The sequence below is a fragment of the Maylandia zebra genome, linkage group LG23, assembly GCF_041146795.1.
Source record: "Maylandia zebra isolate NMK-2024a linkage group LG23, Mzebra_GT3a, whole genome shotgun sequence".
Lineage (NCBI taxonomy): Eukaryota > Metazoa > Chordata > Actinopteri > Cichliformes > Cichlidae > Maylandia > Maylandia zebra.
Genome location: NC_135188.1, coordinates 42,437,011 through 42,451,817, shown reverse-complemented (window position 1 = coordinate 42,451,817; position 14,807 = coordinate 42,437,011). Strand labels below are relative to the sequence as shown.

The following is a 14,807-nucleotide window of genomic DNA, read 5'->3' as shown; positions in this document are numbered from 1 at the left end:
TGCGAAGAAATGAAAGATATTCTCATGTTTTGTGACTCCTTTCCTACATCGTACTTTCACGACTTATTCTTTTAGTTGGTTTAATATTGGAGGCAACTACTGAGATCAATTTTATCACCTAGCACATGTTCACAGATCTCAGAAAGCTGATTTCACCATTAGTTAATTTCATCCTGGTTTCCTAAAGCGTCTTACGATTTAACCACCAAATGTTTCTTTCTTCTCCTATTCTTCTAAACAGCAATAGGCAAATAATGAAGGTGATTTTGTTGTAATCACTATGGACAAAAACATCATCACAGCAGGCCGAAACAGAACCAGAACGTCTCAGTAGGTAGAAACACAATCACCAAAGGGTGGGGAAAAAATCATTGCTGCAATTTAAAACCACGCCACAGAGCGAGCCTGGCAGTGTGGAAACAACCCCGATCGATAACTACAAACCTAGACGTGTCAAAGCCACGTTTACTATATCTATCATCATTTACCCAGCTTTGCTTTCCCCTCGTCCTCCAATTCAAATCGCAGTGTCTGCAGCTCCTGGTCCGACTGCTGTCTGAGGATTTCTAAAGTCCTCCTGTGGGCCTCCTTCAAAGCGTGAACCTCCTCCCGCTGCTCCTGCTTTAGACGTTCCTCGAGGGCCTGGCAGACGGCACGGCGAGGGAGATTAAAGAGGATAGAGGGACGGAAAGGAAGGAGAAGAGAAAGGACGAAGATGACAAGACACAATATGTTACATGAAAAATATGGTTTTGAGAAAAGTGTAGTTTGGATGTCTGACTCAATATTTCCTTTTTATTTTTGGCTGAAAAATAAAAGTGAAATGTTGTAAAAAGAAAGCCAGAAGACAAAGGGAGAAAATGAACAGTGTAATCGAACCACAGCTCCAAGCTGGTTTTGAGTAACAGACTGGCACAGGAAAAGTGACAATATTAAGAACACACAAAGACTTTTGGAGACTGTCCCACTATGTACTGCATAAAAAAAGGAAGCTACTCAGCTTCAGGAAGCAGAACTGACAGCGAGATCCATCAACAGGCTGAAAATGACTAAAGAGTGTAAGTATAAAATCACTGAGCTTTTTGACACATCCTCTCAGTGCCACATAACGAAAAAAAAACTACCTCAACCATAATTTATATCGTTTGGCTCATTTTAATATTACTTAACAAGAAAATTGGTGAAATTAAAGTAAATGATCCAAATAAAATGGCTCAGAAAGCCGGGAATTTCCTCAGGGGTTTGATTGTGCTATGAATCTTCTGCACTTCTTGACTCTGTGGCAGACATAAAAGGATCATTAAACAATATTAGAAAAGCTCAAAAACTTTTTTACTTGGTCTCAAGTAGTTTTGTTGACCAGCACTCGCTGAACTTCACAATGGATACTCTGCTACACGTAATCATTGCTGTGCTGTGGACTATATTGGAAATTCAAATTGCAGCACCTTCCACACTATAATTTCCTCTCTGGAAGAAATAACGTCAGACACTAGAAGCTCCCAGGACGACAAATCAAGTTGTGTACCTCTTATAAAGCACTATTTTAAGGACTTTTGCTGATCACAGACTGCTACATACATAAAAAAAGTAGATAAGAACACAGGTGAAAAGAGAGGAACAGCAGCTGCAGATTTCTGTACTGAAAGTCACATTTTTACAGAACTATAAAAAGACACAGGATACAGCCAGAGGAGCACATGAACTAATTTGATGATTTAAAAGTAAAACGATAGGTCAACTCTTATTTTTGTCAGTCTTTTTCTTTCATTTTTTTTATAATGGTAATAGGCGTTTACTTGTGTATTACAAAGTTCACGGGAAGCGACATTGTGGATATATCAGCTACTGAAGCACAATTCTCTACTCTCCTGCCGATAGACAGCTAAAGGACACTTTAATTCTTTAATTTAAGTTTAGCAGCAAGTTTTTAGTTTGTTCTCCTCCCTAATGGAGGGAGTGTGTACTCTGTCTGTTTGTCCACAGTTTTCAAAACAGCATTTTCAGATTTTCTGTGATGGTGATACCGATAACAGCAACATATTAGGCCTTGGGGGACATGATTACATATGCTGGCTAAACATGAGCTTGACTGCTGTCCCTATGATGTTGCTATGATGTCACCATGATGACATAACGGGTTGACATCATCATGTTGTAATAAAACATCAGTGTTAATAAACCTGCCCTTTGATAGTTGCGCTCTCTGAGTGGTCTTGTTTTACGTGTTGTTTCACGCTCTTGTATTGATGGATTTAGTCAAAAACATTTCTTCAAGAAATCTCAGTCAACATTACTTCAACACAAGGTCACTGCTTACTCTGCTGTTCAAGCAGCTAAATCAACCTATAAGCAGAGCTAGCTTTGGACAGAATACCAATCATGGTTCACATGCAGTGCTAACCTTTTCATAGTTTTATTGCTGCAGTTGTCACATGTGCTTTGGATGACTTGAAGAAAATATATAAAATATATTTTCTGCTCAAATGTTGCCTTGTAGTCATTTTTAATCACATAGGTAAAAAATACTAGCTAATAGTACGGTACATCATCATCCTGTTTTTGAGTTAACTATCAAATCCATTCACCCACACCAGTCGCAGCAGATGGCTGCCCCTGCCTGAGCTTGGTTCTGCTGGGGGTTTCTTCCTGTTAAAAGGGAGTTTTTCCTTCCCACTTTTGCCTCTTCTTCAAAGGGAGTGCTTCTTCAAAGGGAGTTGTTTGATTGTTGAGGTTTTCTCTGTATTATTTTCTTTATCTTACAATATAAAGTGCCTTGAAGTGACTTGTGCTGGTCTATATAAATAAGACTGAGTTAAACTGAACATTTATTGATGCCAGACTCGGCTGAGGTGACAGATCAAACCAAATTTTATAAAAAATCGTCACCCTGAAATCTCTGCAACACCAAACTCCAGCCTAGCCATACAGGATCCACCAACATACAGTGTTCTAGAGTCACGTTAATACTACAGTACAAAGCAACAGTAAATCTCTCAAATGCTGCATTCAGTAGTCAAAGGTTTGCTGCTTAAATCATATTTAAAATCACAGATTTTATTAATTTAGTTAGGCATTTTTGCTACTAGAATTACTGCAGCACATTATTGCTTCAGTCACAGCACTTGTTAGTGAACGATGGTAGCATTTAGCAGCTGTTGTTGCTGCACTAGTGAGGCTGTTGAAACTGTCCTCGTCGCACTTTTACTGTGTGTACAAACAGATGAGTTCAAAGAAGACTGCAGTGAAGTCCACAGTGGAACAAGAAAGGCTACTGTAATGTATTTAGTAAAAGCCCCCGAGAAGTTAGTTAGAACTTGCTCTACTTTTCTTTTCAGAGAGAACAAAAGGCAGGTAGTGTCGTGCAACTATGTGACAAATCCCAAGACAACCGATGCAAACCTACATGCTTGCAAATATGTGTGTGTGTGTGTGTGTGTCGTACTCTTATCTGGTGCTGCCTGGCTTCCTCCATGGTGCTGAGGGCACAGCAGTGAGCCTCCTGTAATCGATGCTCTCTCCTCTGATGTTCTCTCTGCATCTCTGCAAACACAGAGATATCAACGTGTACACTGAGATGCATCAACAGCAGACGTGTTTCCATTCTGTTTGACACGATAAGGCAATATGACAATCTGAGCCAGTCGCACAGCGGCAGGAGATGCGCCGCTGAACAGAAGGTGACAACAAAATATTTACACACTCGATGCTCGGACTATTTGTATTAAATATTTAGGTTACATTTCAGATTTTTATTTATTCTTCACAACAAAATAAAAAATCGGTTTCAGCAGTGGTACAGTGCAATGCAGCATGATTTGTCTCGACATGCTGACGATCTCATGCTAGTGAACATCCTGGGCTGTGAATTCAGTTATTTCCCTCATGGATGTTTTGAAGCAGTGATTCCCAAAAGTTTTTAAGGGAGCAGTGGCCCCCTTCATGGCTGCTTGGCTGCAATAATAACAGAAATTCAACTTGAAATTAGTAGTATGCACAGTTACATATTTATATCAATGTAGTTATATAAATATGGAATTAAAACAGGAAATAGGAGGTGGTATTACTTTATTTTGACCTAAATTTACTTCCCCTGTATTAAAGTTTATGTCCCAGTTAGCCTTACCACTTTGCATATGACTAGGTAGCATTAGCAATTTATAGCCAACATCCTCCTGTGTGGTTTATTTATTTTTAAGACATTTTTCGAGGAATACATCACATTCTCATGGATTCTGATTAGAGTGAAGATTTAAGATTGGGTGGCCCCAATGGATCTTCAGGTTTTTAAGTGGGCTGCAGCACTCTTGACTTTGGGAATGGCTGATTTAGAGGCACGCAGGTTTCCCCTGATAAAACTTGTCAGACTGCAACTCGTCATCTAACAGCTCAAACTGGCTGTTACAGCTCCAACCTTCCTTCTCTTTCAAATTCCCATAATCAAAAAATAAAAAATCTCTTGTTTTAAAGTTTTTAAGTTTTTAAGTTTTTAAGTTAAAATCACATACAAATGCAAAATCGCTACTTTAAGAAAGTTATTTTAGGATGAAATGTTGAAACTCCAGCGGCAGCTTGTAGCCGCAGTCGCCACGTGGAGGAAGCGCGTGCATACCTTTGAGCTGTTGGCTCAGGAGCTCTCTCTCCTGGTTGAACTGAGACTGCAGCTGTTGGAGAGCTGACTGAGACTGAGACAGCTGCAGCTCCAGGGACTGTTTCAGCAGAGAGATCTGAGGAAAAAGGGACGTAAAGGGGGAAGTAGTAAAAATATGGTGTTTAGGTGTTTATAATGAGCAAAGGCTTATTCAAAAAAAAAAAAGAAAAAAGTAACAAGACAGAACAAATTAGATTAAAAGCAAATGTTAACAGGTCAGCGTGCCCACATCCGATAGAAGCAGTAATTACAGGCTGAACTGCAGGGACAACACTGTGTCTCTCTCCAGGTGGTTCTCTATCTCCAACTGTGCGGCGACATCACATTTAATTTACAAGGAAGACATACCTCCAGGAAAGAAGCAACTCACTTAACAGAGCACACACATTTAATTAAAAAACTCTCTCTTTTGCTCCACTATATTTTTTCCAATGCATCGCTCTTAACCAGGGAGAGAGCCTAGGTTTTTCCCCCTTTTTCTAACAACCACTCCCTGGTGGTGATATTGACACACAGATGTAATAAAACCACTTCAGGGCTGCGGATGAAGATTTCTCCACTCGTGTCAATGAGCTGACAGCCCGTCACGACGACGAGTGACAGCGCGCACGGCCCAATAACAAAAGCCAACAAGCGTAAGCCCCATCAGAGCACGCCAAAGTGTTTTGTTTCGAGGAGATACTGCAGCTATCAGAGGCCTAACTGCCGGTGAGTGGCAGAACTCTCTCAGCCAGACGCCTCCAGCCCTTCACATGCCACTCTTTCTCTGAGCCGCTGCAGTTAAAGGGTTTAGTGCTGAAGAAGTACCACATTAGCAAGTGTAAGGTAAGATGGATTTAAAAATGAGAGGATGAGGAGCAGGGCTGGGATGAAGTTTCTGAGGTTCTACATCGGATAAAAAAAGATGGCCTGCACAGTTTATCCTCTCTGTCTACTCCAACTAATCATTTTTACATTTACAGCAAAATAATGGGATGTGTGAGATTAGCAATGTGGAAATACCTTAAGCGACCTTGTTTGCAAAAACATGCACCCAGCCCTCTGTGACTTAATTAAACACAATCCCAAGCGCACAAGTTTTGGCTCGCACAAACTGGAGCCTCGGGCTCGGACCTGGTAATGAAAATATCTTAATGAAAAAGAAGTCATTATAGATAACGACGGCACATCCGCCCAGGCGCACAATACCGCACGGGACCTGCGCTCACTTAAGGGCTTTCAGGAATGTCTTTTTCTACTTTAACAGCACATGTAGCTGCCACGTCCATCAAACATGAGAGGCTAAGGCAGCAAAGGCATAAATGGCTTCACTGAAACAGGTTAATCAAAAATTCAGGACATCAGGGGTGATTTTTAACTACATCTGCTAGTGTGTCTGCACAAAACAGTCAAAAGGGAAATCATTCAATTTTTTCATCCTGTTGAGTCTTGGCAATTCTTTAAAGTTAGTGAGTAAAATTATTCAGCGCCAAATGTCAGTAGATTGCAGATTTTGCAGGCAACTGGGGTCTGTTTTTGTACCCTCACAATTCAAGCGCATAATCCTAGTTACTGTGGCTGCTGTAGGATAGCCACTGTAGCTTTTTTATGTTGTCACAATATATCATATTTGCTTCTTTTTATATCTTGCTTGTTCATTAACTAACTTGTAAAGACTTTGGATACTTTGTTGTTTTTAACTTTAGAATAGAAATAACACTGACACTGGCAATGAAACATGCCAAGAGAGATCAAAAACATTCAATTGAGACTGAATGCTATAAGAGATGCAGCCGGCCGGCATGTCTTTGCTCCTGTGGAAGGCTGTCAGTCCACTGTTTACCTCAGCTGTCAAAGCCGGGTGAGAAGCATCTATCTTTATTTACTCTGGAAGAGGCTATAAAACTTTGTGAAAGGAGTCCAATATGGAGTCAAAAAAGCTCAGTTGTGAATAATGACAGCAATACTGAGGTCCTTTTTGCAACTGTTAGCTGTTAGCCTCTGTTAGCAACTGTTGAAACTGTCTTTGTAATGGTTGCAACTTTTAAGGACTCAGGAACGTCATGACTGAACGCTGATACGATGTGAGAATGTAATCAAACTCTTTATCAGAGGGAAAGTGTGATTTTTAGGACACTTGAGCCAAACATTACATATGTAACGTTAGCCCAGGGGCGGGAAATTCCAGGCCCCGAGGGCCGGTGTCCTGCAGGTTTTAGATCTCACCTTGGGTCAACACACCTGAATCACATGATTAGTTCGTTACCAGGCCTCTGGAGAACTTCAGGACATGTTGAAGAGCTAATTTAGCCATTTAAATCAGCTGTGTTGGTTCAAGGACACATCTAAAACCTGCAGGGACACCGGCCCTCGAGGCCTGGAGTTGCCCACCCCTGCGTTAGCTTGTAACTAGCTGTTGTTGTTTAGCCATAACAGTTGTCAGCTGTCTGGAGATGGGCCAGTTGCTTGTCTAATCTGCAGACAATAAGTGATTGTGGCAGACTGGTATGGAAAGAACAAATGCATTAACCATGTTTTATTAGTCTGTTTACTCTGATGTAGCAGAAGAAAAGTAAATGCTTAAAATTAATGGCTGTACCTTTAAATCACAATTGATTTTCTGAAAAAATGGGAAACATTTTGATTGGATTTGGTATGCATCTTCATTTCCAGTTAATAAACAAAACTACCCTATCAATCACAGGGGTTTTCCTGGAAAAACAAACCCTTACTTTTAGACTAATTGTGCTGACAGTTGTAGCTGCCCCTCAAGACCCTCTCCTAGCCAGGAAAGGCCCTGCATCTACTTAAATTTAGATCTGTATTGAAATTTATTAAAATAATAAATTCAGCAATATGGCAGTTGTCCCACCATTAAATCCATCACACAGCAACCAAGAACAGAGTCCCACCATGCTCACTGCTCTGCTGTTCTGAGCAAACTGAGCATCTGGCAGGCTGGAGGGTCGGCGTATGAAGTATTAACACTGATCAAAAGAAATGCCGAAGAGCAGTAGTTGCTACTGGAATTACTTTTTGACTGAAAGAGAAATTGTACACACCATGAGGGTGGAATGTTGATGCAATTATGGGATTGGTGTTGTCTGAATGCACAATAACTTGAATTTGTAAGGATGATACAGAAGAGGTGCAGAGACACAGAGAAGCACTGACAGCCTTAAAACCACACCAGGAAAGTAACAATCTAATATAATATCCCCTTCTCTGATAAATAAAGCGGAGAATTTATTATTCTTAGCGTTATTAATGGGTAATCGACCAATATACATCCATCATATTTCCGTTATCACTCTGACAGATGCTAGTTGTAATCATGGCTTATGTGTGAACAGTTTGAGATTTGTCCTTAAAATGCAACGTGATGTGTTATATCTGAGGGGACTGCGAGTTTCTCTTTGCATTGTGACTGATGAGTCTCTGAGCCCCCGGTAGGGCTGGTGTTTCTGCAGAGCTGTAAGTAGGTCAATACCGTGCAGATCACTGTAATAATACTTTCGTGCTTTTGTCTTCATAGTGGCCCAGCTTGCATGTCTGCTGTTTTTTCTAGTTAATCTTTGTGCAAGACTATGATTGAAAGTATTACGGGGATAAGCTAAAACATTCCTAACTGGGCTTTCAAATTAAATTTAAATATTTTGGGTTGAAAAGGATCTTTTAAGCATGAATTAAACTACTTGGGAATGTTTTTTTCAGGTGATGTTCATGTAGCCTTTGAAAGCATGGTCTTGGATTTTGAAAATTATGCTTATCTGCACTTCACTTTAATGCTGTACTGGTGCCCCCGGCCATATCAAACTCAGAGCAATTCAATTCCAGAAGTTCTCTGGGTGAAATCCTCTACCTCTGGTTGGTGGCCAATACCATCTACCAGAGGTCCGAGGAGAATGGCCAAACTGCTTTAAACTGACAGGGAGGCAACCACTTATAGTAAATAATCACTTGTAACAAGTGAGTCTGCAGAAGAGCATCTCTACATGCAAATGTTAAAGCAGAAGACCACACTGGATGCCGCTCCTGCCAGCTAATAACAGGAAACTGAGGTTATAATTCTCCAGAATTGGACAACAGAAGATTAGAAAACACTGCCTGCTTTGATAAATCTTGACTCCTGCTGCAACATTTAGATGGTAGGGTGTGAAACCGGTGTGTACAACATGAAAGCAGGGATCCATCCTGCCTTGTATCAATGATTTATGACGCTCGTGGTGCAATGGAGTAGAGAATATTTTCTTTACAGACTGTGGACTCGTCAGTACCAGGTAGGCATCATTTAATTGCCACAGCCTACGTGCGTATTTACCCAAAGCTCAAATCATCTCAAACTGTTTTTTTGGACATTCAGTTCACTGAACCCAAATGGGCTCCACAATCACCAGATCCCAATCTAATAGAGCACCTTTGTGATGAGGAACTCTGTGATGCTGTCGTGTGAATATGGACAAAAATCTCTGAAGAATTTATCCAGCACTTTGTTGAAATTATGCCGCGAGGAATGAATGCAGATCTGAAATCAAAAGAGGTACTAGCAAAGCACATTTAAAGAGATTCCGGTAAGTGTATATACACTTAATAATATCCGTGGATTACAGTATTACATATACACACATTAGCCATCTTTTCTGTTGCTCCTAAACCAACCCCCCCCCCCCCCCCCCCCCCCCCATCCACCCACACACACACACAGCCCTGTGAGGGCAAAAAAAGACGCACATGCAGAGGCTCACATATAGTACACATACAGTGTAAGCTCCTTAGATATCTGATCTGTGATATTGTTTGAAGTTTATTTTTAGCCACTCGGCACTATAACTTTAAAATGCTCCTTTTTATACTGTGACCCACATTTACATGATTCCTAATCTGGCATCTATAATCTGCAGATGCTGCAGATAAGAAATGATGCTCCCTAAAGAGCCCACTATGAAATTCCATCTTAATTATTACAGCCACATCAATGAGGACTGCTTCCTTTCATCTTAAAATGATACCATATCTATAGCTGAAACAAATAGGTAGCAATCATTTATTTGGATATTTGGTGATTCTTTTGAAAACTGCCACCTTAGCTTGCACATTTTTTTCAATTAAGCAAATAAATATTTACATTTTAGTCTGCAGAACAAACGATTTCTGGAGTAATTAAGAAACTCCAACACAGTAGCTATATCAAAGGTCAAAGGTCCATCGCAGAGCCGCCGACCACAAACAGATGTCTCAAAACCAAAGGACAAGTTTTCTTTGGTAAACGAAAATATTTTATGAAGAAGAACAAAACTTTGTGTGAAACAGAATCTCTTGTATCTTGTGTTGGAGTTAAAGTCAGATCACTCTTTAACTTTGTCTCGTTTTGCCGTGAGCTGCTTTTGTCACGGTTTTGGTTGGGGGCGTCTGAAAAGTTGCCAAGCTGGCACTGGTGACTCCAGCTTGTCAGAAAATGTTTATCTGGAGCCACCAGCGTCTTGGCAAACTCAGGACGAGCCTCTTTGAGGTTTCAGTTGTGACTCAGCTCTGAATTACCCAGAGGCAGTATGCTCTGCAGGAACGGCTACATGAGTCTAAGCAGACGAGCGTCTGAGCTCCCAAACCAGCGTCAAACGGCTCGCTCTGTTCCTACAGTGCTTTCATTCTGACCCTAGCAGCTAACTTCAGTCCTCATAAGATAAAATCTCCCGAACTGTAGCTACTGGAACATCTGAAGGAGCATTAATTTCAAAGGCTTTCTTTAAAGAACCTATTTAAAGGCTGCAAATACATAGCATGCATACAGGGAGTGCAGAATTATTAGGCAAATGAGTATTTTGTCCACATCATCCTCTTCATGCATGTTGTCGTACTCCAAGCTGTATAGGCTCGAAAGCCTACTACCAATTAAGCATATTAGGTGATGTGCATCTCTGTAATGAGAAGGGGTGTGGTCTAATGACATCAACACCCTATATCAGGTGTGCATAATTATTAGGCAACGTCCTTTCCTTTGGCAAAATGGGTCAAAAGAAGGACTTGACAGGCTCAGACAAGTCAAAAATAGTGAGATATCTTGCAGAGGGATGCAGCAGTCTCAAAATTGCAAAGCTTCTGAAGCGTGATCATCGAACAATCAAGCGTTTCATTCAAAATAGTCAACAGGGTCGCAAGAAGCGTGTGGAAAAACCAAGGCGCAAAATAACTGCCCATGAACTGAGAAAAGTCAAGCGTGCAGCTGCCAAGATGCCACTTGCCACCAGTTTGGCCATATTTCAGAGCTGCAACATCACTGGAGTGCCCAAAAGCACAAGGTGTGCAATACTCAGAGACATGGCCAAGGTAAGAAAGGCTGAAAGACGACCACCACTGAACAAGACACACAAGCTGAAACGTCAAGACTGGGCCAAGAAATATCTCAAGACTGGTTTTTCTAAGGTTTTATGGACTGATGAAATGAGAGTGAGTCTTGATGGGCCAGATGGATGGGCCCGTGGCTGGATTGGTAAAGGGCAGAGAGCTCCAGTCCGACTCAGACGCCAGCAAGGTGGAGGTGGAGTATTGGTTTGGGCTGGTATCATCAAAGATGAGCTTGTGGGGCCTTTTCGGGTTGAGGATGGAGTCAAGCTCAACTCCCAGTCCTACTGCCAGTTTCTGGAAGACACCTTCTTCAAGCAGTGGTACAGGAAGAAGTCTGCATCCTTCAAGAAAAACATGATTTTCATGCAGGACAATGCTCCATCACACGCGTCCAAGTACTCCACAGCGTGGCTGGCAAGAAAGAGTATAAAAGAAGAAAAACTAATGACATGGCCTCCTTGTTCACCTGATCTGAACCCCATTGAGAACCTGTGGTCCATCATCAAATGTGAGATTTACAAGGAGGGAAAACAGTACACCTCTCTGAACAGTGTCTGGGAGGCTGTGGTTGCTGCTGCACGCAAGGTTGATGGTGAACAGATCAAAACACTGACAGAATCCATGGATGGCAGGCTTTTGAGTGTCCTTGCAAAGAAAGGTGGCTATATTGGTCGCTGATTTGTTTGTTTTGTTTTTGAATGTCAGAAATGTATATTTGTGAATGTGGAGATGTTATATTGGTTTCACTGGTAAAAATAAATAATTGAAATGGGTATATATTTGTTTTTTGTTAAGTTGCCTAATAATTATGCACAGTAATAGTCACCTGCACACACAGATATCCCCCTAAAATAGCTAAAACTACAAACAAATAAAAAACTACTTCCAAAAACATTCAGCTTTAATATTAATGAGTTTTTTGGGTTCATTGAGAACATGGTTGTTGTTCAATAATAAAATTATTCCTCAAAAATACAACTTGCCTAATAATTCTGCACTCCCTGTATGTATTCAAGCATCACTATGGCTTAGAGACAACCTGGTTTAAAAAAAAGAGGCTGTTCCTTTTCTTCTACCTCACTATGACGGGACAAAATTAACACTGTTACAGCTTTTGTTGTTTTCATACCAATTTACTGTTGCTGTGGGAGTTATATGAGTTGTGAAGCAGGTGAAGAAGCTATTTACAGCGTTGCTGTTAATCACATTCACACAGTTATTGAAAGACAGGAATGCCTGTGAGACTTGATTTGGATTTTCTTTTTTTGCTTCAGGCTGTCCTTAAGTCAGGGGTCTGCAACCTTTAACACCAAAGAGCCATTTGGACCCGGTTTCCACGCAAAAGAAAACACTGAGAGCTGCAAATACTTTGTGACATCTAAAATGAAGATAACACTGTATATATTGTTTTTTATCTTTATGCTTTGTGTGAACAACTAAGGTGTGTTGCTTATGAAATCCATGAAGTGTTGCAGAGAAAATTACATTTTTATTTATGTAATTAACACATTTTGAACTCTTAAAGAAATATAACAAAAGGAAAGACACCCAGCTGAACTAAAATGATCCAGCAAACAAAAACTGCTGTGAGCCGCCACCCTTATATCTCCTTTGTGCTTTTGGAGCCTTGAGCTGACTTTTAAAAAATAATTGGAAAAAAAGCTCTATGCTGCTAAAAGATGAAAAATAGATATTTGCAAAATTCTGCCTAAATATGTATTTTACTTGGTTAATGTGTGTGGCGGGGCGTGGTCTGCAGCGCCGCTGCAGGGGAGGCGACGCACCTGAGCGGCACCCGCGATCACGCCTCGCCGCCTTAAAGTCTGTGCTCTCTCTGCTGTTGTGTTGTCGGGCTGTGAACTGAAAAGCTACAGCCGGCTGTGTGCGTACAGCAACCGTGTGTGAAAAGTGGTCAATAAAGAGATGCTAAAAAGCGTGTTCATGCAAACATCGTCGGGTCTGCCGTGATAAGTTTACAACGGGACTTCTGCTCCTGAACCTCTGCGCACAGCGGCTGCAAATCGGGGTTGTACGAAGTCACTTTCATCTTTACGCAGGACTGTAAGCTGTCATCTGTGAGGCGTGAGTGGTGTTTGTTTTAACATAGTTCATGGTGGAGCTGCTGACATAATGTGGATCCGAAGATCCATAACTGGCCTACCTGGGGCTGAAAGTCTCGATAAATGCACGGCGTTTCGGCGGGTACACCGGCTTCCGCGAGTTTGAAGCTTATTTTGAGCGATGAAAAAAATAATAGAATATAATTTTATTTTTTTATTTCAATATCACAATAATCTTCCAATTTAGAAGTACAGGTTTAAAAAAGAACATAAATAAAATACACTTCAGCTAAATACTTCTAATTTATTTTCCCAAACCACGCGGAGCCGCACTCTAAGGACTAAAGAGCCGCAAGCAATTATCAAATAAATCATTGAATTACATCAAGTTTTACTCTGGAATAGACCAAGAAACCTGAAGTAAATGATAAATAATTTCAACTGCTTGTCAAAGAACAAAAAATGCATAAAAAAATGAACAACTGCATTCCCGGATACTAACAGAGTTCACCTGCATGTGATATCAATGCTTTATAACATACTGCAAACAGTGATGACTGCAGCATCACCAGCATGTGCTCCCGACCTCATGTTGTAGCTTTTGGTTGTTTACAGAAAACTCAGAAAGCTACTGTTTGTGGGTCTGACTATAAAGGCAAAGTCAAACATACTAACAACGTTGGTTAGTAACTACTATAAGATGAGAGCCAATCGTTTACATGGAAGAAGAAGTTGGTCAAATCAGCCTCTCGCCGTCTCTCAGACTGACATGACCTTTTCTTTTCTCTTGGTTCAGGCTGCCATTGTGTTTTTGTTATCATCAGCTGACATAGTAAACGAGTTACTGGGGTCGGTTTGTAAGGCAGCTCTAAGAAAAGAATAAGAGTTTAAGAGTTGCTATGTCAACAGCAAGTCATATTTACTATAGAGCTATTTATCCATCTGGATTGTTTTGGTGTGACGTTCCCAGTTTTTGAGCCATCAGCCATATAAAGGTCTACTTTTGCTTGTATATGATGAAACTAAATGGTACTTACCCTGTGGTTCTCAAAACACTAAAAATACATAAAAAAAAAAAAAGCAGTTTTAAAAATATCTGTAAAAATCATGTCCTTCTCACCACAAGAAGGAAAAAAAGGATCCAGCAACGTCAGATCTCTTTCTGCTGCCTGCCAATTAAAAGAAGTGCGCGACTAGCTAACATGAAAGCTCAGCTGACGGGGGGTCTCTACAATGTTAAAATCTTGCCCTGCTGTCAATTATGTGAGCGTCTCATCATCAGCGGATGAATACTTCCTCCTGACACAGTCGGTGGGTATGGTTTGATAGACAGAAAAATGAAACTGATCAATGTCTGGGGAGAAATGTCTACATGTCTACAGCTGACATCACTGAAATGTTGAACAGCAGGGGTATTCAATTAAAAAGTAAGGAGGTCCGGTTAGAGAAAACAAAGATCCAGAATATCAAAGTTCCATATATGTCATAGTTTAATGCAATACATTTACACTTAGCCTTACAGTTAAATCAATGTCTGTGAAATAAAATAAATACAGTCAATTAATCAACATTTTAACTGTGTTTTAACAGTGTTTATTAAAATGTTCACAACGACCTGGAGGGCACTCTAATAATAAAATAGATATGATAAACAGACAAATGTCTCGTAATTATTTTATGGTTCAGGCTTTCTGGAGTTAAAGCCCTTAAACCTTGTATGTGGTAACCAGAGATGGGCAGTAACGCGTTACTTGTAACGCGTTACTGTAATCTGA

The 14,807-nt window shown here is 40.6% G+C and overlaps 1 protein-coding gene across 3 annotated transcripts in view; it reads right to left on the bottom strand.

Moving 5' to 3' along the window:
- The window catches only part of fam184aa (family with sequence similarity 184 member Aa), a 75,784-nt gene that overhangs the window by 15,562 nt on the left and 45,415 nt on the right, over positions 1–14,807 (bottom strand). For all 3 annotated transcript variants that reach the window (XM_076879976.1, XM_014412224.3, XM_076879977.1), the window contains exons 15-17: positions 4,613–4,727; positions 3,446–3,543; positions 489–642 (exon numbers count right to left, since the gene is read on the bottom strand). In XM_076879976.1, the coding sequence (XP_076736091.1) occupies positions 489–642; positions 3,446–3,543; positions 4,613–4,727 (367 nt within the window). The remainder of the gene's footprint in view (positions 1–488; positions 643–3,445; positions 3,544–4,612; positions 4,728–14,807) is intronic.